The sequence below is a fragment of the Miscanthus floridulus genome, chromosome 16, assembly GCF_019320115.1.
Source record: "Miscanthus floridulus cultivar M001 chromosome 16, ASM1932011v1, whole genome shotgun sequence".
In the NCBI taxonomy this organism is placed as follows: domain Eukaryota; kingdom Viridiplantae; phylum Streptophyta; class Magnoliopsida; order Poales; family Poaceae; genus Miscanthus; species Miscanthus floridulus.
Window position 1 is genome coordinate 115,160,425 of NC_089595.1, and position 25,254 is coordinate 115,185,678.

The following is a 25,254-nucleotide window of genomic DNA, read 5'->3' on the forward strand; positions in this document are numbered from 1 at the left end:
CTTGCCGACACTCCTGATCTTGCACCATATGAAATCAAAGACGCTAAAAGGTCATGCATCAGGTGCCATCCTATGGAGCAGGTTCCTGGAGTAATCTGCAATGTTTCCCTTATCTCCACCCTTGTAATCAATGGTCTTCCTAAATATCCTGTCTAGGTATCTATAAGTAGGGTGAAGACCTAGAACCTTCCCCACTGCTCCTCTCTCAACCCCTGGTGGGTACATGTAGGCAAGCTGCTCTGGAGGCAACACTTGCTCTGTGTGGATCCTATCTTTCTGAAGATCATCATCTAAGAAGCCAAGTAGAGCTGCAAAAGCATCATAATCAACACTGTACCACTGACCCTCAAGCATCCAGTGCATACGCCTCTCATCCCCCTCAACATACAGGGTGGCATGAAACTGAGCTACCACCTTTGTGTTCCAGTCATGCTGGAACTCCATAAACTCAAACACCCCTGTATGCTCACAAATGGCAATAGCGTGATCAATGGAGGCCTTCTGCAAATCTCTAACATACTACCAGTCAATCCACTAAGAACTGGCAATCACTGGGTTCCTAGCGAGGATCACACTAGTGTAGAAGTCCATATGAAAGGCTGTCTAAAATCGATCATCAAACCAAATCCTCGACAAGCCCCTTGGATCAATTCTTCTTTCATCTCTGGCCCTTCTGGTCATGCCTTTCCCTCGATAGTCAACTCTAGTGACATAAGAGGGTACACTAGGTGGATGTGGCTCAAGTAAACCATAGTGCATACCCTGACCTAGCTGGTGCTGAGCTAGAGGTACAACCTGCTCCTCCTCAATCTCTTGCTCACCATCTGAGCTACCACCATCTAAATCTCTGTCAGTGCTCTTCCTCTTTCTGGTACTGGGCTCCACTCTATACTCCTCTGTATCTGTGTCAGAGGAAGAACTGTTGTCTCCCTCTTTGTACTATAGATCACCCCTAGTAGCCCTGGAGAGTCCCCTGCTACTGCCCTGCTACTGCTGACTATATCTAGGATGCATTTCTTATCTTGCCTTCTTGTGTTTTTCTAGTGCTGGATCATGCCTATGCTTGGACCTAGGCTCCTGTATTCTGCTCATATCTGCTAGCTTGTATCTAAATATTTGCAAGGAATTTTAGACACATGCTCAAACGATAGCTTATTTTAGTTGAAACATAGAAATAAGAGTAATTATCCTATGCTTTGTAATCACCTCAACCAAACTAGGTCAATAAGCTTCACAAAACATAATAGATAATTAAACCATAGTGGATGTGGCTCAAGTAAACCATAGTGCATACCCTGACCTAGCTGGTGGTGAGCTAGAGGTATAGCCTGCTCCTCCTCAATCTCTTGCTCACCATCTGAGCTGCCACCATCTAAATCTCTATCAGTGCTCTTCCTCTTTCTGGTACTGGGCTCCACTCTATACTCCTCTGTATCTATGTCAAAGGAAGAACTGTTGTCTCCCTCTTTGTACTATGGATCACCCCTAGTAGCCCTAGAGAGTCCCCTGCTACTGCCCTGCTACTGCTGACTATATCTAGGATGCATTTCTTATCTTGTCTTCTTGTGTTTTTCTAGTGCTGGATCATGCCTATGCTTGGACCTAGGCTCCTATCTTCTGCTCATAGCTGCTGTCTTGTATCTAAATATTTGCAAGGAATTTTAGACACATGCTCAAACGATAGCTTATTTTAGTTGAAACATAGAAATAAGAGTAATTATCCTATGCTTTGTAATCACCTCAACCAAACTAGGTCAATAAGGTTCACAAAACATAATAGACAATTAAACTTAGTCCTAAGAATCAACCACTGAGAAGATTAAAACAAGGGAGCAAAATCTGCTCTACTGTTCCATACCGGACACGTCCGGTAAGCATATCGGACATGTCCGGTATGAGCGGACAACAACCCTAACTAGGGTCCTTCGCTCAATCTTCAACCAATCCAATCCAAACTTTGGGCATTGCTTCTAGATAGGTAATGTAGCATCTCTACCGAAGGAATTCTAAAATCATGCCCTAACCGCTTAGATCGGATGAGGTCTAGGATTAGGGTACCTTAAGAGAGTGAATGAAGATACGATTGGAAATCCAAGTTCCGGAGTCTTCGATCTTGATGCAAATCTCCTCCGATCCAATCTCCCTCTCTTTCTTTTCACGGTGGAAACTTGAAATCGCCAATGGAGGTCGAGGAGAGGTGGCTGGGTTGGCTGGAAGGAGGAGAAACTATCTTGGCCGAAGGGGTACCGGCCGTTTTATAACCCCGCTCATACCGGACACGTCTGGTATTTTGTAGGCTGGCTAATCTTTTTCCAAATTTCATTCACTTAATTCCAATCCCCTTCTCTATCATTTCTTGATCCAAAAACATGTATGTCCTTGATCCAAACAAGGTGTAAATACTTTTCTTATCCAAATGCCATGCGTATCACTTCTCTTTTCCAAATATTTGGCATATATAGATTTTGATTACTTGAGAGAGAGATTGTGAGACATAGTAGATTGTGGACTTAAGAAAGCCATATCATGTGTAATTAGCCAATCAAACAATCAAGGAGAGCTATAATTATCATATGACAAGGCTAGGTCACAAAGACCAAGATTTAAATAGTTTTTCAAATTTACACCACCTACACATGCTAGTAATGAGTTTTGAAAAACATCTCTCCTATGTCACACAAATACACATTCTAACATATAAAGGGCCTTAGATGCACTTACAATACATGTATGTAAAAACATACCTTTGCCTTGAGCCCACAAGAATACCACTAAGAAGATACATAGCATGATAATCTTTATGTTGACCTTGAGTGTCAAATAATCATGCTAGATACAAAATCAATTTTTCATCCTAAGGACTACAAAGAATGCTAGATAAATTTGTTAGTCCACAAGGTGCAAAATAGAAACTGAGCTTCCCCTAAATAAGTGCTTTAAGTAATTTGAATGACTTTCGATTAGCACTTTATTCTATTAAGAATTTGGGAGTCAATTTTCTATTTTGAACCACAACCAAATAATTTGCCATATTCAAGATTTGAGTTCAAGAGATGCTCACAATTCACTTAGATTTGGTAAACCACAAGCTTCTGAGTAAATTGAGGATATATGAAAATATATAGATCAAAGACTCAGTTGCAATTCCATCAATGCTCTGTTTCCTGCAATATAGGACACGTCCGGTAGGTATACTAGACACATCCAAAATACGTAGAACAAAAACACTTTCTTTCTATCCCTGGCCATGCCGGACACGTCTAGTAGTGATACCGGACACGTCCGATAGGTGCAGGATAGAAATAATTAATTTGCTGCTTGTGATTCTTCATCTAGCTCTATTATTTATTGTATACCTACATCTCAACAAATGAATTGCTCTACTAGAGAGCTATTAAAAGCATCATATGGCAATCATGATAATTGTTAAGTAAAACTAATTAGCCACTTTCAATTTTCCATAAATATGCCTATTTGTGAGTCATTGAGCACAAAACAAATAAAGTGGCTATCCTATAAGGTTTAGGAGCTTGTTACCAATGGTGAAGATAAAGTAAATGATATATTCATTAAATTATCTTTGTGTCAACCATATAGGAGATTATGATGAGAATTGATTGATAGATTGAGTGAATATTTTCAATTTACTTGCTCAACCACCCTGAAGCCTTCATCTCATCACCAAGTACCTACATCATTAACCTAAGCACACTTTGGTACCCAACTCTTGTTGGGTCCTTTTCGGTTAGTCAACAAGTGCTTAGGCACCCAAATGGCTTTAGCACTAATTTGTGGTGAACACATCACCTTGCTAGTGCTAACTCCATTTGTGGTCTTCCTAAGCTTATCATTATAAACAAATGTGTTTGGCTTAGGAGCGTTACCATTTGGGCATTCATGGCTTAGATGCCCCTTTCTTCTACAAGCATAGCATATGCGGCCTTTGTTTGCTCTATGCTTGTTTTGCTTGTATGGGCATCTATCAACCTTGTGGCCCATCTCATTGCATCCATAGCATCTTCTTGTTGCAACTTGGGCTTCCTTTCTTGCCTCTTTGTACATTGGTCGTTTCTTGGTAGGATGTCCCAATTTCTTGCTCATAAGACAAGCGCTTTGTTGATCACTTTTCTTTTGGTTGGCCAACTTGTTTGAGGCCTTTTGTTTGGCCACTTCACACTTGTTGGACCAACTCTTATGTGGACACATTGCCCACTCATGTCCATATAATCCACAACCATAGCATAACCTTTTTCCATGTTTCTTGCTCTTGGTTGTGTTGGGCTTTGGAGGAAGCAAGGTTTGAACCCTTCTCAAGCTTCTTCACCATGTTATCACGGTTATCTTGAGAAGGTTGTGCTTTCTCCCTACCCTTCAATCGAATCACATCTTTCTTTAACCTTTTCATCTCTTCTTTGAGCTCTATGTTTTCTATAAGATTTAGCTCAATCAAAGATTGGCTTGCTTGAGGAGCACACTCATTAATACAAGAAATATTTAATTGAGATGGTGTACTAGTGAGTGAATGTATAAGAGGTTGAGAAAATTTTACCGATGTGATCACAACCTCATGAGCTACCTCAAGCATGATGCTTGATTCTACTACTTCATCATGAGAGCACTTTAGATGAACATAGTTTGCTTGTAGCACATTATACTTGCTTGATAGTTCATCTAGCCTTGCCTTGAGCTTAAAGTTTTCCTTCTCTAGTTGTAAAACACTAGAAGAGGAGTTAGTAACTAAAGCATGCTCAATTGACAATTTTTCATACCTTTCACTTAGAGCCTTTAGTGGTTCTATCTTGGAGATAAGAAACAATTCTTGCTTTTGAAGTGATTGCTCTTGCTTCTCAATCTCTTCTTCAAGCTCATTATTCTTTTCAACTATCTTCATGATGATAAACTTGTCTTTGCGGTTGAGATGATCAAGGTTGTAGTTGTCTTCAACTTCAACATCACTCTCATCTTGATCATCTACTTGTGCTTTCTCCTTTTCTTGATCTTTCTTGTTACACTTTTTCTTGCTTTTCTTTGCCATGAGACACAAGTGATGAGTATCAAGAGATACTAAGGTTGACTCATCACTTGGTCGCCACCGGGCTTGAGCATTGTTACAAACAGTTGTTTGCTGTTCTGCTGCCTTGGCCATACCGGATATGTCCGGTATGTTCGGTATGTGCAGGCAGATAGCAAGTCATGCGCTGCTTGCACTTCTTGCTCTGGCTCGGCGCTCTTAAGGTCTTGTGAGGCTTCTTCACTTCATAAAGACACAATGGACATACTTTCCATTGACTCGATCTCAAATGCATCATCACATTTGGATTTTCTGTATAAATCAAAAAGTCTAGTCCAAATGAGATGAGCACTCTCTAGAGGTGGTTGTCCATTGAAGATTGACTCATCTTGAACCTCTACACTTAATGTACTCAAAATGACATTAATAGCTTGAGCATTGAGTTGCACACATATCTCTTCCTCTTTTGACAAATTTTTGTAGTTGCTCCAATCAACTATAGAAAGAGTTATGCTTGAATCCACAATATGCTCAACAAGAGGACTAATATCCCTAAAAGCATTGAGTGCATGAATTGACCAAGGTAGAAAGTTTGAACCATCATTTTGGAGAAGCACCGGCTCCAACTCGATAGGCGTCGATATCCTTTTCTCACGGCGGTGAAGCTTTAGGTGAGAACCTTGCTCCGATACCAATTGAAAGGACCTAGGATGCCGCCTAGAGGGGGGTGAATAGGCATTTCTAAAAATTAACACCTTTAAATGCGGAAATGATTAGTAAAGAGAGTTTCCAAAATAGAAACTCCAAATTAAGTGTAGTATCACCCCTCACAAATTTGCCATAGAGTAAACAAGGTATAAAGAATATATATAGAAGTTACAACCCTGCAATACAAAGTTAGAACAGAGAATGAATATATTCAGCATAGGCAGGAAATACCAGATGCCTCCGGTAGGTATACCGAACGTGTCTGGTATGCACATGTTCTGTAGAATAGCCTGTCACAGTGATCAATACCAGACATGTCCGGTATACACGGTTTCAGTGGAACACCCCTAAACTTGTTTCTTTCGATTTCTAACTTCAAATCAAATTGCAGGTACCTACTAGATATGACAATATACACAGATAACCTGCATAAGAGCAAGAGCAACACAAATATCGAATGAAATGCGAATTGAGACACGATATTTGTTTCACCGAAGTTCGGACTCGTTCGAGTCCTACTCTCCGTTGATGGGGCTATGGGCGACCCAGCGAAGGTTAGCCCTAGAGGATACCACGAAGGTCAATCTAGCTGGAGCCTTTTCCAACTCCTTTTCCCCCTTCCACTAGTTAATTCCGAGGTGGTGGAATCGTCCGTTACAAACTTTTCGAGGCACACCATAATCTCTTGCGTGCTCTCCGGCGACGCCTAACCATTTAGGACCAAAGAGTCCAAGAGTAACAAATGTGAATCACAAAATAGACAATATGCACAAGTGCTCAAATGGTGGCTTGCTCTCTTTTTTAAATTCTCTCTTAACCCACAAATGGATTTTGCTATTTGGATCACACACTCACTAAGAGAGGGTTTGGGAGAGTTGGCAAGGCTCAAAAACATGTATAGAAACTAGTAGAATCAACAGCCTCCAAAGGTGGAGGCTTGGGGGTATTTATAGCCCCCTTGGAAAAACTAGCCGTTTTATAGTCGTTACCATACCGGACACGTCTGGTATGACTTACACTGCGCCAACGGTAACTATGTTACAGTGTCAATGTGAGGCGTTGGAACTCCCGATGAATGTTGGAACTCCCGACCCTCAGCATATTTGAAAACTAAGTAACTGAGTTGAAGATTGTGAGTTGTCAGAACTCCCGACTCATGTTGGAACTTTCGACCGTCGGAACTCCCAACTCTCAAGGTATTTGAAAACTAGTCGTTGGTCTCTGGTCATCCATACCGGACACGTCCGGTTTGAATACCACAGTGAACTCTCCAAGTCAGTTAAAGCGCGAGATGTCGGAACTCCCGACGAACCAACCCGAGAACAATAATTTTACCATTGCTGGGCAAATATCGGACACGTCCGGTATGAATACCGGACACGTTTGGTATTGCCAGACTAGCAAGAAATCAGTTAGCTCTTTTGTCTCTCAAATACTCAAAACTCACATGGGTTGACTTGAGCACTTATGAAACATTATCTATCAACATGATGCATCCCTCTTAATAGTACGGCACACCTATTAAACTCAAGATTAAAGGAAAAACGAATTTATACCGCTTGAGTTGATCTCTTTTGAATTAATGCCGTCTCTTTCAATCTTCATCAAGTAAGGGTGCCAACATGTTGATATTGATCTTATCACTTGAGCATAGCCATCTTGAGCACATGACTTGATTCCATTCATCAAATATGAGTAACTCCAAATGCATCAAGTCACTTCAGACACTTTGTCCAATATAGATTTGATCCTCCACATCAATATGACCATTGTAGCTTGATTAGTACCACAACTAAATGCAAGTACTTCCTTCTTCATCCTAGCTAGGTTCTTCGGCCGCCAAGCCCGCTTGCCCTTCACCCTTGCTTAATACCTCGAAGCCTTTCCTTGCTATCTTCATTATCTCAAGCCATCAAGTCACATCTTGTGTTGAATCAACCATTCATTTGTATTGTTATCTTTTTCATTTTAATTTAGTAAGCTTCAAATATGAGACCATTCCATATACAATCCCTTATGTCTCGTTAATTAATTCTTATGAGCTTGCTTTCACATAGAACATGGAAATCCCACAACAAATAAGCCTTTGCATGAATTCCATTTGCATTATTGTCTTGTGCTTGAACTAGATTGTTTTATACAATAACGCATCATTTTGGCTTTCATTAAGTACCTATGAGATAACCTATTACCTATCCACAATTAGCAAACGAGTTAGACATTTAATCACATTGTCATTCAACAATCTAAAACCCACTAAAGGGCTAGATACACTTTCAACACAGCATAGTCCTGAAGGAAGAGCTTCATCTCTGACATTGTATTGAATATCATCCCCTTCCTAAGGATTTCTTTCTCATGGTCATACAATGATTTTCTACATATCTGAAGACCGGTGTCACAAACTGCCATATCCGTCATGCTGACATCCCTATAGTTCGAAACACCCCTGAAAGGTATGTTCATCGACCTTAGTTTGTCAAGCTCAGTCGCTGTGTAAGATGGTGGTGGAACATACTGCTGCGCTTCACTAATTCTGCCCCATGAATCATAGGGGGTATCATCTGCTGGTAAATCTATGACTAGTCTACCCTGAGCGTGCATAGCATGCAAAACCTCAGTTGGTACTGGTAATGACATACCATGAACAGATACTAGCATGGCATCAACCGGTGTGGACATAGCATGTCTATCTCCCTGGTCACCATCTGAATCGCCCGAATCACTGCTAACTACATCACCGATCCTGTCCTCCTCCTCTTGCTCCTCCTCTTCCAGTTTGAACTCGTTCACACCGAAATCATTGCTTATACAGCCTACTTGACTTGAATGAAACTGCTCCTACGTCAACTGACCGTTCAAATCCCTGTTACCCTGAGTTGTTTCCCCTTCGATCCTCAATTCTTATTCATTGCCTCCAACATAGTCAATGGACGGCCCGTCCTGGACACCCTGCATCCTGTACCCATTTTCCACCACCACCTCAGCCATGGGCACATTGGAACCTTGTTGAAACCTTGGAGCACTCTAGTGTAGCGGGACCAGTGAGCAGGGTCGTGCAAGGGCATGAGGACATAGTGTGTCCTAGTCTTCTTAGTATCAAACCTCCCCTTCAGTGTGAAATCACCGCCAAACTTTACATTCAAACGGACACAAAGGTCATTGAAAGCTAGGAGGTTTATCAAACCATTCCAATTCTTCTTCTATATCCTCAAACATACCATCTTCTCTCCTAACACTTCCTCCGTAAAAAACTCTAACACACAATCCATCTATAAAAGCATTTCAAGAAACTTCATCAATTCATCGAAATCGCCGTACATAATGTCCATAGTAATATTAATACATATTCTAACTATAACTATACTAACTAATCTAATATTAACATCTATACAAGGCTAACTACAACAACTAATGTATAACTATACTCACTAACTGTACTAACTAAACTAACTAACTTTACTAACTATACTAACTATACTTTACTAATTATACTAACTTTATTTATTTTACTAATTTACTATACTAACAATGTCGATTCAATCAACAAATACACTAGGGGAGTATCTCGCGGTAGCGGCGCTCGTCCTCGCGGCGGCGGCGCGCTAGACCGGGCCGGGAGGCGCGGGCGCTGGCCTCGGCGGCGGCGGCGGGTGGACACGGGATAGAGAGAAGGGCGTGCGACAGTTGGGAGCGGTGTATAGCGCGGCAGTGAGGGCGGCGGCGGCAGTTGCGGGCGCTACAGTGAGGGCAGTGGCGGGCGCGGTGGATGTCCGTGGCGCGATGGGCAGCCGCCGTGCGTGGCCGAAGGGGGTGGCGCGGCGTGCGGCCGCAGCCGGCGGCAGACGCGACGGGCTGGCGCTGCCTGCGGCAAGCGCGGCGAGCAGGCGAGGCGGCGGGCACGCGCGGCGGCTGGCTGGCGCGGCGGGCGCGAATGCGCGGCGGCCAGGCGGCCAGGCGCGGTGGGCGCGGCAGGAACGCGGGACCGGGCCGCGGGCCTTTAGCCGGCTCTGCCGCGCCACCGATCAGGGCCCCGGTCGTCGCCATATCATCCTCTCGCCACGCCACCATATATGGTGCGGCACATGCGTTTCGCCGCGCCAGGAAAATAGGCGCGGCCAAAAGTGTTAGTTTTGGAGAGAAAAAAAAACAGTGTTAGATTTAAAATTAGTTTAAAAAAATGTTAAAAATAAAAATAAAAAATCGAAATGGACAAGCCTTACTGTTACTGATTTCACTCGTCATGAAAAATGGAAGCGTAGTCCTGTCCTACAATGAGCGCGTAAGGGATACACATACACGCATCAGCAAGCAACGCCGTCAGCAATCGCCAATCTACGGCGGCGGCGTGCCAATTCACACGGCCATTAGCAGCGCGGACGCCAGGCACAGGCAGGCGGCGGCGAGCACCGCGCCCGCGTGGGCCAAGAGCCGGGCGGAGGAGCCGGAGCTGTCCGCGTCGTCGTCGTCGTCCTCCGTGTCCGGCGGCGGCGGCGCGACGAGGAGCACGTTGATGGCGAGCTTCTGCCCGACCTCGCAGTGCTCGCCGACGCCGCAGAAGTAGAAGCGCTGGCCGGGATCCGTGAGCTCGATGATGGTCGGCCCGCTCTGGTACCGGCTGGTGATGTTGCGCATGCTGCACGCGTCGAACAGCTCCCGCGTCGGCACCTCCACGATGTTGTGCACCCCGCTCCGGTACAGGAACACTGGTGGTAGCCAAATGAACGCAAGAGAGCACCGGTTCATCATCATCGTTCATGCATGCACAGCACGCGTCGTGGAAATTGATCAAAAGTGCGCGCGCGGCCGCCTTACTCAGCTTGTCGCCGATGCTGATCTGCCTGGTGCGCGCCCAGTCCTCGTAGTACGTCCTGTTGGGGGGCATCCGCCACCCTTTGCCGGCGCCGACGATGTGGTATATCCCGGCAGTCGAGCCGGAGACGAGGGACGCCATGACGGCGGAGAAGAGCAACAAGGCGTGCCGACTCCTCCTACGCTCCATGCTCGACCGCCGACCCTGCTGCTCCTCGCTTCTTCTTGTTCCTCTGCTAGCTAGCCCCTGTTCCTCGCGCCCTCTCTCCCTAGGCCGGACAGAAGCTTCCCTTCCCTCCCCTCCAGGATGAAAAGATTGCAATGGCAGAAAGGGAGACGTAGGTGGAGGGGGGACGGCGCGCGGCGAGCAAAATTGGAGGCAAATTGAGGAGTTTTGGTTGAGTCCATGGACGTCTGCCTATTTTTGAGACGGGTTTGCTGCCATCTCTCCGCTCCAAAGTTGGCAAATCATTGGGGGTCACAGATGGGAAACCGTTGTAGTAGTATACACACCTGTGATTTTTTTTCCATGTTTGGCCGGTCGCGTGAACAAATTCAGTCCCCCGTCTCTGCTTGATTCATGCAACCCCTTTGCTGTTTGCAATTTTCGCTTTTGTTTTCTATTCTCCAGTTCTGATGCTCTGTTCCTGTATGTCGCTGATCAGATACACCCTCAGCTCGTATATCTCGAAAATGCAAAATACTTGGCCAGCCAGGCAAACGAACATCAACTGTGGAAAAGTGGAAAAGACTTGGCCAGCCAGCGCGTGCGCAGGCGTAAGCAAATAGGCAGAGCTCCACTGCAGGTCTGCAGCCGTGCTACAGTCCACTTGTTCCAGACAAAACATCAATAGAATAACCACTTACATGTATGAATCTGCCATTAATTAATCTTTTGAGAAGGCCATTCATTATACTTAACTCATGATCGTCTTTTGAGGATTCTACTCTAGTTACAAGGCCTTTCATTAGGCAGCCCTAAATATATGTACAATAATGAAGGGGGATAGACAATTATTATTAGACACATTCTCCTTGAAACATTCACACAGCACGATTAACTTCTTTGAGCTACAGGATCATTTTTCCTTTCTTTCTATTGTTTGCTCTTAACAGCCATAGCAAGTCCCGCGCACATCAAACACGGCAGCCTCTCTAGCCCAAAAGAAGTTTGCATGGTATATTTCATCAGGCCCAGGGCACCAAATTCTGTACAGACCTGGGGCCCTCGATGAATAGGTACCATATCAAAATGCCAGAGATTTACAAGCACAACAAATAGAGGTGAAGCCATCATACTCTTGAAAATTCTCTTTGGTTTGCTTGAGAGTTTCAAGCAAAGCTTCCAATAACCAATGATCGGTGTTGTAGGTTGCTTGCATAGTGCAGTCGCATATTTTAGTGCCCTGGCAAAACAGTGAAACACAGACCTAGAAGAGGTAACCAATACTTAGTGCTTCCATTGAGGATGCAGACACTGGATAAGCAGGGCCATCAGAGCATCACCAAGGGCACGGAAGCATTCACAGGCCCGCATGGCAACCCTAGAACCTTCTTCTCCAATATGACTCCCATTGAATCATTCACACAAGCTCAAGCACTTTGATGCTACCACTGGAGTTGGCAGCCACTACCATGTTTGACTTCCCTCTCCAGCAAACACTCGACACAAATTGCTGGTTGTCTTCATTTGTCACTTGTCCAGTTATCGGGTCAATAGAACCAAACCTATGAGAAGTTATTGGCATGGGGAAAGTTTTGTAGTAAGAAAACACCTGCACACACCAAAAGGCATATGAGCAATCCTTCTACTTAATAGATTCATCGATATGTTTCTTTTGTTAATAAAAATCAATATGCTCCATTGATATTCCAATGAATAACTGGGAGGATTTTCAGATTTGCCAAAGAACAAGTAGCAAAAACAAAAGATGCAATTTTTCATTGGCAAAATCAAAATACAGATGTTTCTTGGTTCCAAATACAAAATTTGCCATAAATAAATATGTGAACTGCATTTCAGAAGCTGAAGATTTCCCAGTGCAACGTTCCATATTAGTAACTCTCAACAGATTGTCAATCCAACTTGCAGTCTGTCACCTTGGTGTGATATAGTAAAAAAAGGGCGTACCCAGTGCAGAGAGCTCCCGCTCTGTGCGGGGTCTGGGGAAGGGTGTTAGTGGCAAGCCTTACCCTCGCCTGTGCAATGCGAGGAGACCGCGACTCGAACCCGGGACCTTCCGGTCACAGGCGGTAAGACTCTACCGCTTGCTTGGTGTGATATAGTAACTACCAAAATTGCCTGTGCGTTGCAACAGCACTAAAATCAAAGAAATGCATGAGTTGGTTCCATGACAAAGCTGTTTGAGAAGATTGGGGTAGGGAGTGCAACTGATTTGTGTTTAGTGGCTGGGTGGATAAATAAAGGGAAATATAGGGGGTAGAATGGTGGAATGGCAGGCACATCAACACCAAGTCCACGGTTTTAAGTACTAGAGATAACCACAGCATCAACATTAGAAATTGAGAATCATTACTGTAAGGATGACATAGGTGGTTCGCAAATTGTAGTAAATAGATAAAGGTGATTTTTCCAAAGGGGGGCAGAGAAAAAATGTAACACTTGTGATTGTTAGTCATATTACTGAGAACCTGAGTAGGCTGAGAGACTAGGTCCATGCCTCCATGGTAATAGCCTTGTGCTATGGCCTATGGGAGAGGGGGGGGAAACACAATTTCCTGATCATACCAATGTGCTCAACACATAGATGTTCAGTCAGAAGCTTGTAACTGAAGAAGAAAACTCAATTCCTTTTTGCAGGATTTGCTTGGGCTATGTGGACTTCCAAGAATAAGATGGCAATTGAAAAGCATTTACCTAAGGCCCCAACTGATGTGATCTACATTGCGTCATCATTGATGCAGAGGTGGCATCAACCTTAAGGAGAAGGATCAGGAGCGAATTTCCCAGGTGAAGGACTCCATTATGAGTTGGCTCAAGGGGTTCAAGCCCAGTAACATGATGCTCTGTCTCAGATGTTGGCGAAATTTAGTGCTTGTACTAGGGCTTTTGTTATCGAGTTCTTTCTTTGTAACTGGTAACCCTAGTAATTCTTGTACTGTTACATTGCTTTCTTAAAAGCAGAGGTAAAACTCTTAAAAAAATCAATTCCTAACTGTGTTTTAACTAAAACAAGTGCTGCATGACAGGGAAAATGTATGCATGAAACAAAATACTCACTTCATTGGTTTCAGAGCCACAAGTTATGTATCCATCATTAACAGATAGCCCTACAAAATTCTGCACAAGCATTATTAGTAAGGTTCAGATTAATTCCACAAACAAGTTAATGTAAGAAAACAAACATGCAGTACATAAAACCTTCTCATACCTTCTCGTTGGTATGACCATTCAGAGTCAGGCTGCAAGAATCGGTAGATAATCCACTGCAATTAGTCCGGTTAAGATCCCATATCTTCAATGTGTTGTCGGTTGATGCAGAGATAAGTGTTTCTGGATCCAAGAACCTTACATAACTGACAGCTTTTCCATGTCCCGAAATAGTACACCAAGGTATCCTTGTGTTCCTCAGATCATAACAGTATATCTTGTAATCAGCTGAACCAAAAGCTAGCATGTGGGAGGAGTATGGAGAGAATTGTACACAGCATACATTCGCCACATTTCTGATTGTATCAATACAATTTCTCTGAGAAAAAAAAATAAATGCTATTAAAACATAGTATGAACTGAAGTTATGGGGGATAAAAGTAGGGGTCAACGGTCGACCGTCTACACACATGCACTGCAGATTTCTGTGTACTCTGTTTAGTTTTCAGCCTTCAAAATATGTTTGAGTTATCATTCAAGGGGCAGCCAAAAAAATGACAGCTTAGATGACTTTTGGTATGTCTTTCTTTTTGAACGAAGACTTTGATATGTCTCTGTCTCACCTTAAGTATCAATTATCTAAAATGGTTTTAACAGGATACACAAGATATGAATGACATAACACCCATGCTCAAAATAAGTACTCAAGTAAGAAAACTGCCTCGTAAGCTGAAAAAGAAAAGAGTGGATGTATTTCAGTAACATGCCTGATTAATACTCCATACTTTCACGCAACAATCATCACTACCACTTGCCAACTTAGTAGGGTCGACTTCTGAAAAACTCACAGACCAAGCCCTTTTCCGGTGCTCTGTAAACTGTGTGAATCCTTGACCAGAACTGGCATCCCATAGCTGCATTTCACAATAATAATGAAGCCAAATGGTTAAAAAAAAGGAAACACGGGAATAACACAAAGTCCATCTCCCAGAGCATGATGCTTATAGCAGAGAGGCTTTTGCTCTTTGGTGTAAAGTATCAAGGGAACAGTAAAGAGGTATCCAAACCATAATAAAATTATAAACGAGGGGAAAAGGTAGCAGCTCAAAAATTAAACATGTAGCGATTGAGCATTGCTGAGGGCTAAAAATGCTAAATGATAAGGAATGCTGCTTTTCACATGAAGCAACTAGAAGATCCAAGTGGTCTAGATATGAAATGATGTTATTGACCTGCCTACATAAATAACTACCCCTGTTATCCTCAACACCTTAGGCCTTGTTTGGCTGCACTCTAATCCACCCCAATCCACATGTATTGGGGTGGATTGGGGTGAAGTGCAGCCAAACAAACCCTTAAGCTTTTCAGTGGAACATGTGCATCAAACTCAACAAAAGAAAACGCAATTCTCAAACAATGACCAGTAATCCTAAAGCTCACCAAATTCACCTTCACAGTGCTTGTTTTAACAATCAACATACTTGATTACTTGTGCTCCCTCTCAGATAATAATACTGATCACAAAGAAGGCATCCAAACAGAAGAAATTGGCACAGGAGACAGAATGCCTTCACCAAAGCTAAAACTATGAGGATGTGAAGTGTAAATCAGTAGACAGCTTATGGAACACAGATCTGTGCCCACAACATAAACCAATCTAATTAGATTGACAATATCTCAAATTTACAGTCAGCATTTTTCGGTGCATTACTAAAAGCAGCATCACCAAATTATATAAGATCAAATCCATCTGAACCGGATAGATGGTGTCATCAAAAGAAATAAAGGAAAACTACACGCAAGGGCTGAAAAATATGCCAATTTGTTCATGGATGATAAGATAAATGGGTATCTTGGGAATTATATAGCAGCATACAGTTAGATACATACCTGAACAGTGCCATCATAGTCTGTTGATGCCAGGTAGTTCTTTATATAGTTGTTCCAACAGACACAGCTAAGCTTGGACTTGCTAGGCATCTCTACCAGTGGGTAATGAATATCAACACGATCATTTAAGAGTGCATCAAATTCAAATATTTTTATTTTCTTTGAAACTCCAGCAGCAGCAAAATATTCTTCATCCCTATCAAAACTCAACGAACAGATGACATTCGGAGAGTTAAGTATATCTGCATTCTTAAGAATTCCTCGTACCTCAAACCTATTGTGCCGGGCATATTTGCATAAACCATCAAAAAAGCATCCAAGACGGTCTGTTTTCTCACCCTTAGCATCAGAATCACTGTGAAGTTGATGGAAATTTTCACGGACCCTCAATGCCTCGTTATCTGGACGTTTGATTGCATTAGTTTCACAAGTGTCCACAGAGGACCTCATGGAGTAATATGCATTTTCAAGCTGCACCAAATTCCTCATTACCCTCTCCTCATATATGCTCGACTTGCACGATGCCGGTAGCAAACCTGAGAGCAATGCACCTTGAAGGGCACTCACAGAAGCTCCTGACAAAGCACCAGAACTTGGCAGTACATCCGTGTCCTCTAAACTCAATCTCATTCTTGCTGAGTGTCTTCTCTCAACCTCTGTGATATCTGTTTCTAAGCTTCCAAGCTCTGCTGATAACTTGGCAGCCAGCATCTCCTTTTCTTCTTTCAATTGAGAAAGGAAGTTAAGTAGCAAACTAGATTCAGTGTCATCTTCACTGATGGAAACTGGTGTCTGATCTAACAAGGACAAATCCCGACCCTCATTTATCAAGTCACATCCAAGAATCTCTCTGAAAAATCAGTAAGCTCGCTATTAGGCACGAACAGCTATATAATTATTATTTCCAGTCTTCAGACGGCAAAGAAACATCAGCTAAAAGGGCACGAAAGGGATAATACTAAGCATATCTAACATATTTCCACATGCGATGAATGGCGTAATCCTTATACTTGGAAACACTTTTCTAAGTCGAACACTTCTAAATGAACTTAGGGTGTTATTTCAGGGCATAAGTTAGGTAAACATTTAAATTCATGGTATGGATTATAGACAAAGCTAAATAATCAGATAAATCCTGAACTAGAAGTACAGTTGTGTTGAACAGAAGCAAAGAAAGTAACAAATATAAGAAGCTGAGTGTGATAGAGCTTATTTATGCTATAAAATATTTCAAAGCTCTAGCACTTCTTCCATAGGACAAACAGTTATCTAAACTCAACTGTACCGTACAAAATTCACCAGATAGAAGAAGGTTGGCCTTTACTTATATCAAACTAATTTACTAATCAGTAATCAGTAAGCATTTTTCTTATTTTGCCTCCAAATGAGAGAGATGAATAAACTCACTTTGCTTTTGGTCTTGAACAAGGATCTGGATGCAGTAACCAAAGGCAGAAGCCAGCCTCCTTGGGACTTTCTGAAAGAAAATTTGGAGGCAGGATGCGTTGGCGAAGATTTGACATTGCAGCACAGTGCACCTCCCATGTCTCAGAACAGCAAAAGAGCTGACAAAAATATTATAGATTTATTAAATACCTTGCCTGGCAGACTTAAGATAGGATCTTACACATCAGTCAGAAACAAGAGGATATATAATCTACAGAATGACACGGAAAGTAGAGAAGTCCAACTGAAGGGTGGTTTCAGTAGTAAGCAATTAAATCTGTGCATGCATGGTGCTAGTGGTACAAGTGGAATTATCCTATAATAACAGGAGACTACATAATGCATATATTAAGAACAAGGGTATTAGTCGGCATTCACAGGTAACTAAGGTAATCGTAGACTATCATAATTCCATGGTCTTCGGCCTCAATAGCAATTGGAAAGATGGAAACCACAACCAGATTCATTATAAGGTGCACGTGTGATGCAAATATGCTGCATAGCAAAGTGCTTTCAGCATTCCAAAAGCTGATGCACCAATAAAAAGCAGAATGCCTATCGCATTTTTTCATTGGCAATGGAGATCACCATGTGAAAGGGAAACAACTATCTCACAATTGATGTGATTATCTGTGTCGTTTTTTAATTTTCCTGACATGCTATCCTTTCATGTTTAACATGTGGTGGGAAACACCATGGTATGCATGTTGGAAGTCCAACCGCTCATACTAGATTTTAGGTAGACCACTTGAATTTGCTAGTAAATGATTAGTAATATACCATCCGCAAAATTACAAATTGCAGTTGCACAATGTCACATCACTTCTACAAAATCCAATAGGGATACTGCTGAGAAAAATGGCACTGAAGTATTTGATATACCTCGAATAGAAGAACCCCAAGGCTGTAGATGTTTGATGGGAATGTCCCTTTAAATTGACTGAGCTCCTCTGGGCTTTTGTACCAGCTTTCCTCAAGATTCCTCAATTCAAATTCTGATTGTTGGGTGCCAGAACTAGATACATGTTGAGCACAAGATGTATTACTGCCATGTGGTTCGACGAACTTAAAACGTTCTCTGGCAGTGTAACTAAAATTTTCTTGCCTCGAAACACCTGGATTGGCATCTTCATTTTGATTGTCGCATATTTGGTCAGTCCAAAACATATTTGCTGGTCGCCTGGTAGCAACTGAGCCTTGCTCACCAACCTTTTGATACTTCAGCATAAAATTTCCATGGCCATTAGACCCTTGGTGATCAATTCTATGGCCAAAAGCCCTTTTTCTATTCACAAGATCTTCTCTAGCAACCTCTTGTTTGATTGATGTTGGCAAATCTTGTGTAGTATAAGAACCGATATATTTAACTTGATTTGAAGATAGGGTCGTAAAATATGACGGTCGCAAATGCTGTAAAGTAAAAACCTGTGCGTGACACTTATCCACAAGATCAAGGATCTGCTTAAATAAATGCATTTTCTCAAACTTGGTCATTGTTTGCCGCCCAGGCTTAATCAGTTCTCTCAGGCTAGTTCCCTCGGAGTGGGATTTCGAAACATTTCCACCAGTACTGAAAAGCATAGGGTCCACTCTGGCCATAGAATCATGAACTGAGGTAGGAATAGTCGGAATCTTGTCCAAAGGGTCTCTGGGTCTTGCATTAGCTTGCACTTGGTTCTCCTCCCGTGCGCCTTGGTACGCAACCCCTTTACCTTTTGATTTGCTTTGAAGTGGTGATCCTAGAGCCCCAGATGGGGGTGCCACAGTCTTACTTCTCATCCGGTCAAGAATCCTGTTCGAGAAGCTACTTACTTTAAGAGCACTGTCCTGATTAGACCATGGAGACAAGAGAATCTGCTGGCTGCGAAAAGGCATCATGAACTCATTATTGACATATCCAACACGACTCACAGGTGGCTCATTGCCGGACACATCGTTGTTCCTTGAGATGATATTGTTGGCAAGGCTCGTCGCCAGATTTTCCCTGCTAGAAGCATCAGCAGCCCTCAAGTTTGCAATGTCACCATAACTCAGTGTGGCGGCGTTTTCCCTGCTGGTCAAATCGCTAGTTCTCCGGGCCATCCGTGTGAAGTTACCCCACAGGCCCTTAATAACAGTAGGCCTATCCCCGCTGCTTGTGCTCCCACCAGCAGAAACATCGGGCTGGACATCAGCGTTGATGCAATTCTTCAGTGTGAGCTCCTCCACCCTCTCTTCCGCATCATGGTCCAAGCCGCGCTGCGTCACGCTGTCCGGCCTGGACTCAGAATTGGACAGGCCGACGCTCGTGAGGCCCCTCGCACCGTCCGAGCTGCCCCCGAACCCGCCCAGCGAGGTGAAGAAGGGGAAGTGCTCGGACCAGTCGTCCCGCAGGAGCGGCGTGGCCGGCTCCAGTGCCTCGCTGCCAGACGGCTGCGGCGGCGGCGGCGCCGCCACCGCCGCAGGCTGCCCATTCTCCTTGGCGCCCTTAATCTGCACATCCCCGGCCGCACCGGCGCCGGCGCCGCCCACCTCCGCCGCCGTCGTCCCTTCCATCGCACCAAACCTACCCTGCGAAAACCGCGCGGCGTCCGCGCAATAAGGTCACGGCGCACGGGCGTAGTCGCGCAAAGCCAAAAACCGCCACCGGGACCGATTCAGCGGCGGGGAGCCATACCTCGAGGCGGGCGCGCGCAGTAGACCAGCAGCGAGCCGCCCTCGCGGCGCATCCTCAGCGCAGCGCCGCCACAAGCCCCGGACCCCCTCCCGCGAGCGGTTCCCGGCCACGGGTTAGGAGGATTCGCCCGATCCAAACAGCGGAATTCGCCGCGGCGAAAGAGGGCCACACGTTACCGGGGGCGAGCCGCGGAGGGCCCGGCGGGAGTGCGGAGGCCCGGACACCGGCGCCGGGAGCAGCGTGGACGGGGCGCCCGGGAATTTCCCGAAACGGAAAGCCGCCTAGGTTTCCCTTTTTCTCTCTCTCTCTCTCTCGCCGTCCGACCCTCTGCTCCGCCTGCTTTTTTCCCCTCCCCTTGCGAGCGAGCGAGCGAGCGTGGCGTGCTGGATGAGTGGATGGAAGGAGAGGGAAGCGGTGGAAGGCCGAGGAGGAACTACTACTGCTACTCGAGTAGTGGCCACGGCATGGGCTCGCGCGTCGTCGCGGCCTCTTGCAACCCTGGCCGCTTGTTTCGCCCAGGAATCCTGTAGTTCGGTGCGGGTTCTGTGGTGCCGGCCCAGCCACTCGTGGAAAGGTAATTGAGAACTATATCCAACTAAAGAGACAGTTTTTTTTTTTTACAACAACAACTTTTAATATATATAACATTAAAGCACAGTACACCAGTATGAGAAAAGAATTCCTAGATTACAGAGCAGAGTCAAGTAAAAGCTACTGCTAATCTGCTGCTCTTGTAGACATAGGTGATGCTTTCGTCGGAGACACGGGCCCACGAGAAGTGGCCGCGATAGAAACATCGAGGGTCCTCGTTCTCTCACTCAGATAGCACAGCCGACGCTTCCCTCGACTGTCTGATCAGCCTGTGTCTTCGAGGATAAATAGTCTCGAGATGTAGATAGGATGGAGGTTTCACCGAGCAACTAGCTACAAGCTAAAAGGAAATTTACAGACGAAGGCGGGCCTGGTCCACCTCCCTCTAGCTGCCGACGAGATGCCGGAGGCTAAGATGAAGGGGGCCGAAGCGGGTGTGAGCTAGGAGGGGTCAGAGGAAGAAAACCAGCATAGGCCACTACTCACTAGGAGACTCCTCTGGAGGCGATCTCTAAAGAGACAGTTTGATACACCACCTCAGTTTCATTAGTGAAGGGGAGCTGAAAAACAGATTCAATGAAATGGCATGTTTGGTGAGAAGCTGAAAAACAACTTTGTGAAACTAAAAGATAATTTATACCAAACATGTCCTAACTGAGCTGAAAAACAGATTTGATGTTTTTCAAATGGCATGTTTGGTGAGAAGCTGAAAAACAACTTCGTGAAACTAGAGGAGAATTTATACCAAACATGTTCTAAATGAGCTGAAAAAACAGATTTGATGTTTTGCAAATGGCATGTTTGGTGAGAAGCTGAAAAACAACTTTGTGAAACTAGAGGAGAATTTATACCAAACATGCCCTAACTATTGCTCTCTACTGCTACTAGTACGTAGCAGTTTTAGGGCATGCGCCGAACGTCCGAGTTCACGCGTACATGGAGTCCACTCTTGTCGCCTCAGTTGTCAATGTCATCCAGTACAGGGTAAGCCGTTGGATGAGAAAGTAACAACCGAGATGGACACTAAGTTACGTCCTAATTTACAGGAGGTAAGTTACTAAGTCTGTGCTAAGAGGCACTAATATTATTTTTCTAGATCATCTAATCTAATCCATTGCACACACACGAAACTTAGAAAATATATTTTAAAGCCGGAGAAAGAAGACACTAAGGGGTTATCCGGTTATTTGGGTGCAATATTTAGGACATGGAATCGAATTGGGTTCAATACCAAACTAACATTGGTATAAATTGACCAAAACTCAAATTTGGTTGTTCAGATGCCTATTATATTGGCTTTTGGAATCCTAGGAAGGGGCATTGGTCGTGGGGAAAAGAAGAAGGCCTCACTACCGCCAGCCATGTTGCCCCGCAGGCGGTTGTGGCGGCTACGACTGCGGCATGTTGGGGCGGAGGCACGTCGGGCGACACATCAGGTGGTGGAGGGTAAGGGGCGGCGCGGCAGGATCTGAAGAGTGTCAAGCGGTGGAAGGTCAGGGGTGATGCGCCAGGAGCGGGTATGTGTAAGGGGCAGCAACAAGGCGTTAATGGTGGGTCAGGCCACAGTGAGTCACTCTGGGCATAATTAACCGAAGACCGAAGACCGAACCAAAAAGACCGAGACCGAGACCGAGACCGAAAAGACCGAGACCGAAAAGTTCGGTCATGAGTTCGGTCCTGGCTCCCAACTAACCGAAGTAACCGATAGAAGTTCGGTCATATGTGTCGGTTAACCGAAGTGACCGAACTGACCGTAGTTCTGTAGACTTCGTTCGTAATGTACTGATGAAAGCCCATTGAATTGAGGCCCAATCCAATGTACTTGTCATAATAATGTGTGGTTTGTTTTATATATTGTGTTGTTATTTTTTTGCCTTCAAATAGCAAGCATGCTGTTGAAAAATTGCTATAGATTCTGCTATTGTTTGTGGCTGCTACTCAGGTCCGGTTAGTTCGGTCGTGACCGAGACCGAACCGAACTAACCGAGACCGAACTTCCTCGGTCTTTGTTTTTTGCAAAGACCGATCGGTCCCAGGTTTCTGATGACCGAACTGACCGAATGACCGAGGAACCGAACCGATCGGTTCGGTCTGACCGAATGCCCAGGGTGAACAGTGAGTGCACATCAATACAGAGGGGCATGACTTGGTATCGAAGATGATGGGTCATATATACTGAATATCGCTTGGTGTTAGGGTCAAATTCTAATTTAAATTTTTAACCATCAAACAACTGCACTTCAGTTGATGGAAATAGGGTTAAGAATTTCATGTGTTTGTAATCTAGGAACTTGCATATAAGCCTTAGATACTTGTGTTTTTCCACCTTTGCGGAGATAGGGTTTAAAAAATCCATTCAGGCAAGGATTACTACTAGCCATGTCTTCCATTAGTTATCACCCATTGAGTTTGAGTACGTGAGAGAGAGAGAGTTTACGAGCGTGAGTCGTCCTAGCCATGCAAATAAGGTTTTCTAACCTGCCTATGGGAACAAAAATAATAAGCGAAGATGTCGAAGTGCGGAAATTAAAAATTGATGGTGGGTTGGCTAGTTCCAGCGCACCGACCAATCAGCTCCGGCCCCACGGTTCACAAGCACGACACGACCGAAAGCAAAGGTCGCTACAAGCCTGCAACTTCCCGAAATGGCATGCCTGTGGTACATGCAGCAGGCACAAGCACGATGGCACGCAGGGTTGTTTACAAGTGATGATGATGCAAAGAGAAAGAGCAGCCCGGCCGGCAATCCGCACCAAACCTTTTCCATCCGTTCAATGGAGAAACCTGAGATTCTTCTTGAAAAAGAAAAACAGAAGCGAACCGATGAGGCTGGAACTTTACCCGAAGGACTTTACCTTTGTAGTAGTGAGTTTTTTTTTCTGCTGCTGAACCATACTAATACCGAGAATTTCTCTCTCCTACGCGTATAATAACATGATGAAGAAGAGCAACCAACCATCGGCGCCACAGCGTGTTCCATCGATCAATCACATAATCCAGACGCAGTTCAGTGACAGACACAGATATACGCATAGGAGGAGTAGTTAGTTTGGTCGGCCAACCACGACCACGACTCATCCCAGGCAGGCAGGTAGGCAATCCCTGGCCGCGCGGACGGATGGGGATCGATGGCGGGCAAAGCCGCGTGCGTGCGGCATGCCGATGAGGCGCCGGGTCGCACCGCGCGCCTGGCCGCGACGTGGGGCGCTGCCCGCCACCACCCCCGGCCCCTAAACTATTCCCAGCTTCCCACCGCGCGATCTCGGCCAGACCATAGGATAATCGTGAGGCCACGAGCGGCCGGCCCCCGGCCCCAGATTTTTCTGCCCCGGACCCGGCCATATTCTCGTACTCCCACTGGTCGTCCAGCCGTCCAAGGTGGTGTGGGCGCTGGGCGGGGCGCCCATGCACACGCACACGCCATCGCCCAGCGCCGATGTCTCCGTCGTCCAGCGCCCAGTGGAACGCATCGATCGAGCAACGTGACGGAAGCCGGTTCAAGCGGGAACGAAGAGGGCGCTGTTGCATTGCATGGTATAGTACGTGTACGTGTCGTGCACCGCGACTCCTGCGTGCCTTCGTTTTCTTTCTCTCTTCTTTCTTGGGGGTGAGGCAAACGTGACAGCTAACAGCACGGCAGTATGGGGGGCTATGCATGGGCAATCGAAAGGCAGCTTTGCGCATCGATCACTCGCTTGTTTCCCATTCGTGGAAGATAGCATATATACTATATTGGTGGTATCCGAAGGCGACGTTGTCCAGAACACTGCCACAGTGCCACTGCCATACATTCCTGCTCATGAGGGCGTTCGCAATGGGCTGCAGCAAATCGTCAGGGACATGCATACTAGATAGAATAAAAAGAGAGAAGCACACATGCAAAACATAGACCCCGTTCGCTTGGAGGAATTTTGAAAGAATTTGGATAAATTTAAAGAAATTTATGAAAAAAAAATACTATTCCAAATGAAATAAGAAGTGGATCAAGCCAGATTTAAGGACACACGAACGGAGCCATACAAAAACACAGATTTTATGGGAAAGTTTGCGGGTACGGCGATTTGCTCCGCGCTAGCGAGTCAACTTCTAGCCATCTCTCTCCTAAATATAATATAAAAAATTCATCTCGCTGCCTATTTGAGACGCCGTCCTTAGAGAGGCAGCTAGCTGTTGTCTCGTTTGGCGTCCGCGAGCGAAGGCAATGCGGTAAAAATAAAAGCTGCGGCATTGCAGTTTCCAACTTTCTATTTGCCCCGTTCGGCCATTCGGGAGCCCGGAGCCTGGAAACAGAAAGGATCCTCCGGCGAGACGCTGCACTTGTACTCCAAGGGCCCTGTTACTCTGTTCTGTTTGGGAGGAGAGAGAGGAGAGCCAGCTAACCAGCTACTCCTAGTTAGGTAGTCTGCAGTAAAAATTTGAGCTGCCATAAGCTCCGCTGATCAAACAAGTCAGGGCAGGTTTAGAACGAAGGAATACAAAACAGAGGAACGAGAAAAAAAAACACATGAATTAGATGGAGTGAATAGTGAAAAGCTATAGGATTTCAAAACACAAGAACGAATACTTTGAGTTGTTTGGAATGGAGGAAAAAAAACTACAGAAACATGAGCAAGCATAGCAAGAGAGGAAGAGCAAAGATTCTTTTCCTTGGGTTGGAGTGGATGTTTTATTTCCTTTGTTTTCCCTTGGAAAGGGATTCAACATTCCTTCATTCCAAACATCATGAAGTGATTTCTTTTCTTTGGAATTTATTTCTCCAAAATTCCTTTAGAAATCCTTTGCTCAAAACAGACCCTCATAGATCATCTA

The 25,254-nt window shown here is 44.7% G+C and overlaps 1 protein-coding gene and 1 pseudogene across 1 annotated transcript; both read right to left on the minus strand.

Moving 5' to 3' along the window:
• Positions 1-9,926: 9,926 nt before the first annotated feature.
• LOC136513281 (blue copper protein 1b-like) lies at positions 9,927-11,268 on the minus strand (annotated as a pseudogene).
• A 150-nt stretch (positions 11,269-11,418) lies between these two features.
• On the minus strand, positions 11,419-19,733 carry LOC136513280 (protein SUPPRESSOR OF PHYA-105 1-like). Its single transcript, XM_066507273.1, has 7 exons — positions 18,081-19,733; positions 17,160-17,317; positions 15,753-16,602; positions 14,630-14,776; positions 13,924-14,241; positions 13,773-13,832; positions 11,419-12,306 (listed from the first exon to the last, which is right to left on the minus strand). Exons 1-7 carry the CDS (start codon positions 19,731-19,733, stop codon positions 12,115-12,117), a joined length of 3,378 nt encoding a protein of 1,125 aa, XP_066363370.1. The 3' UTR covers positions 11,419-12,114.
• Positions 19,734-25,254: the final 5,521 nt, after the last annotated feature.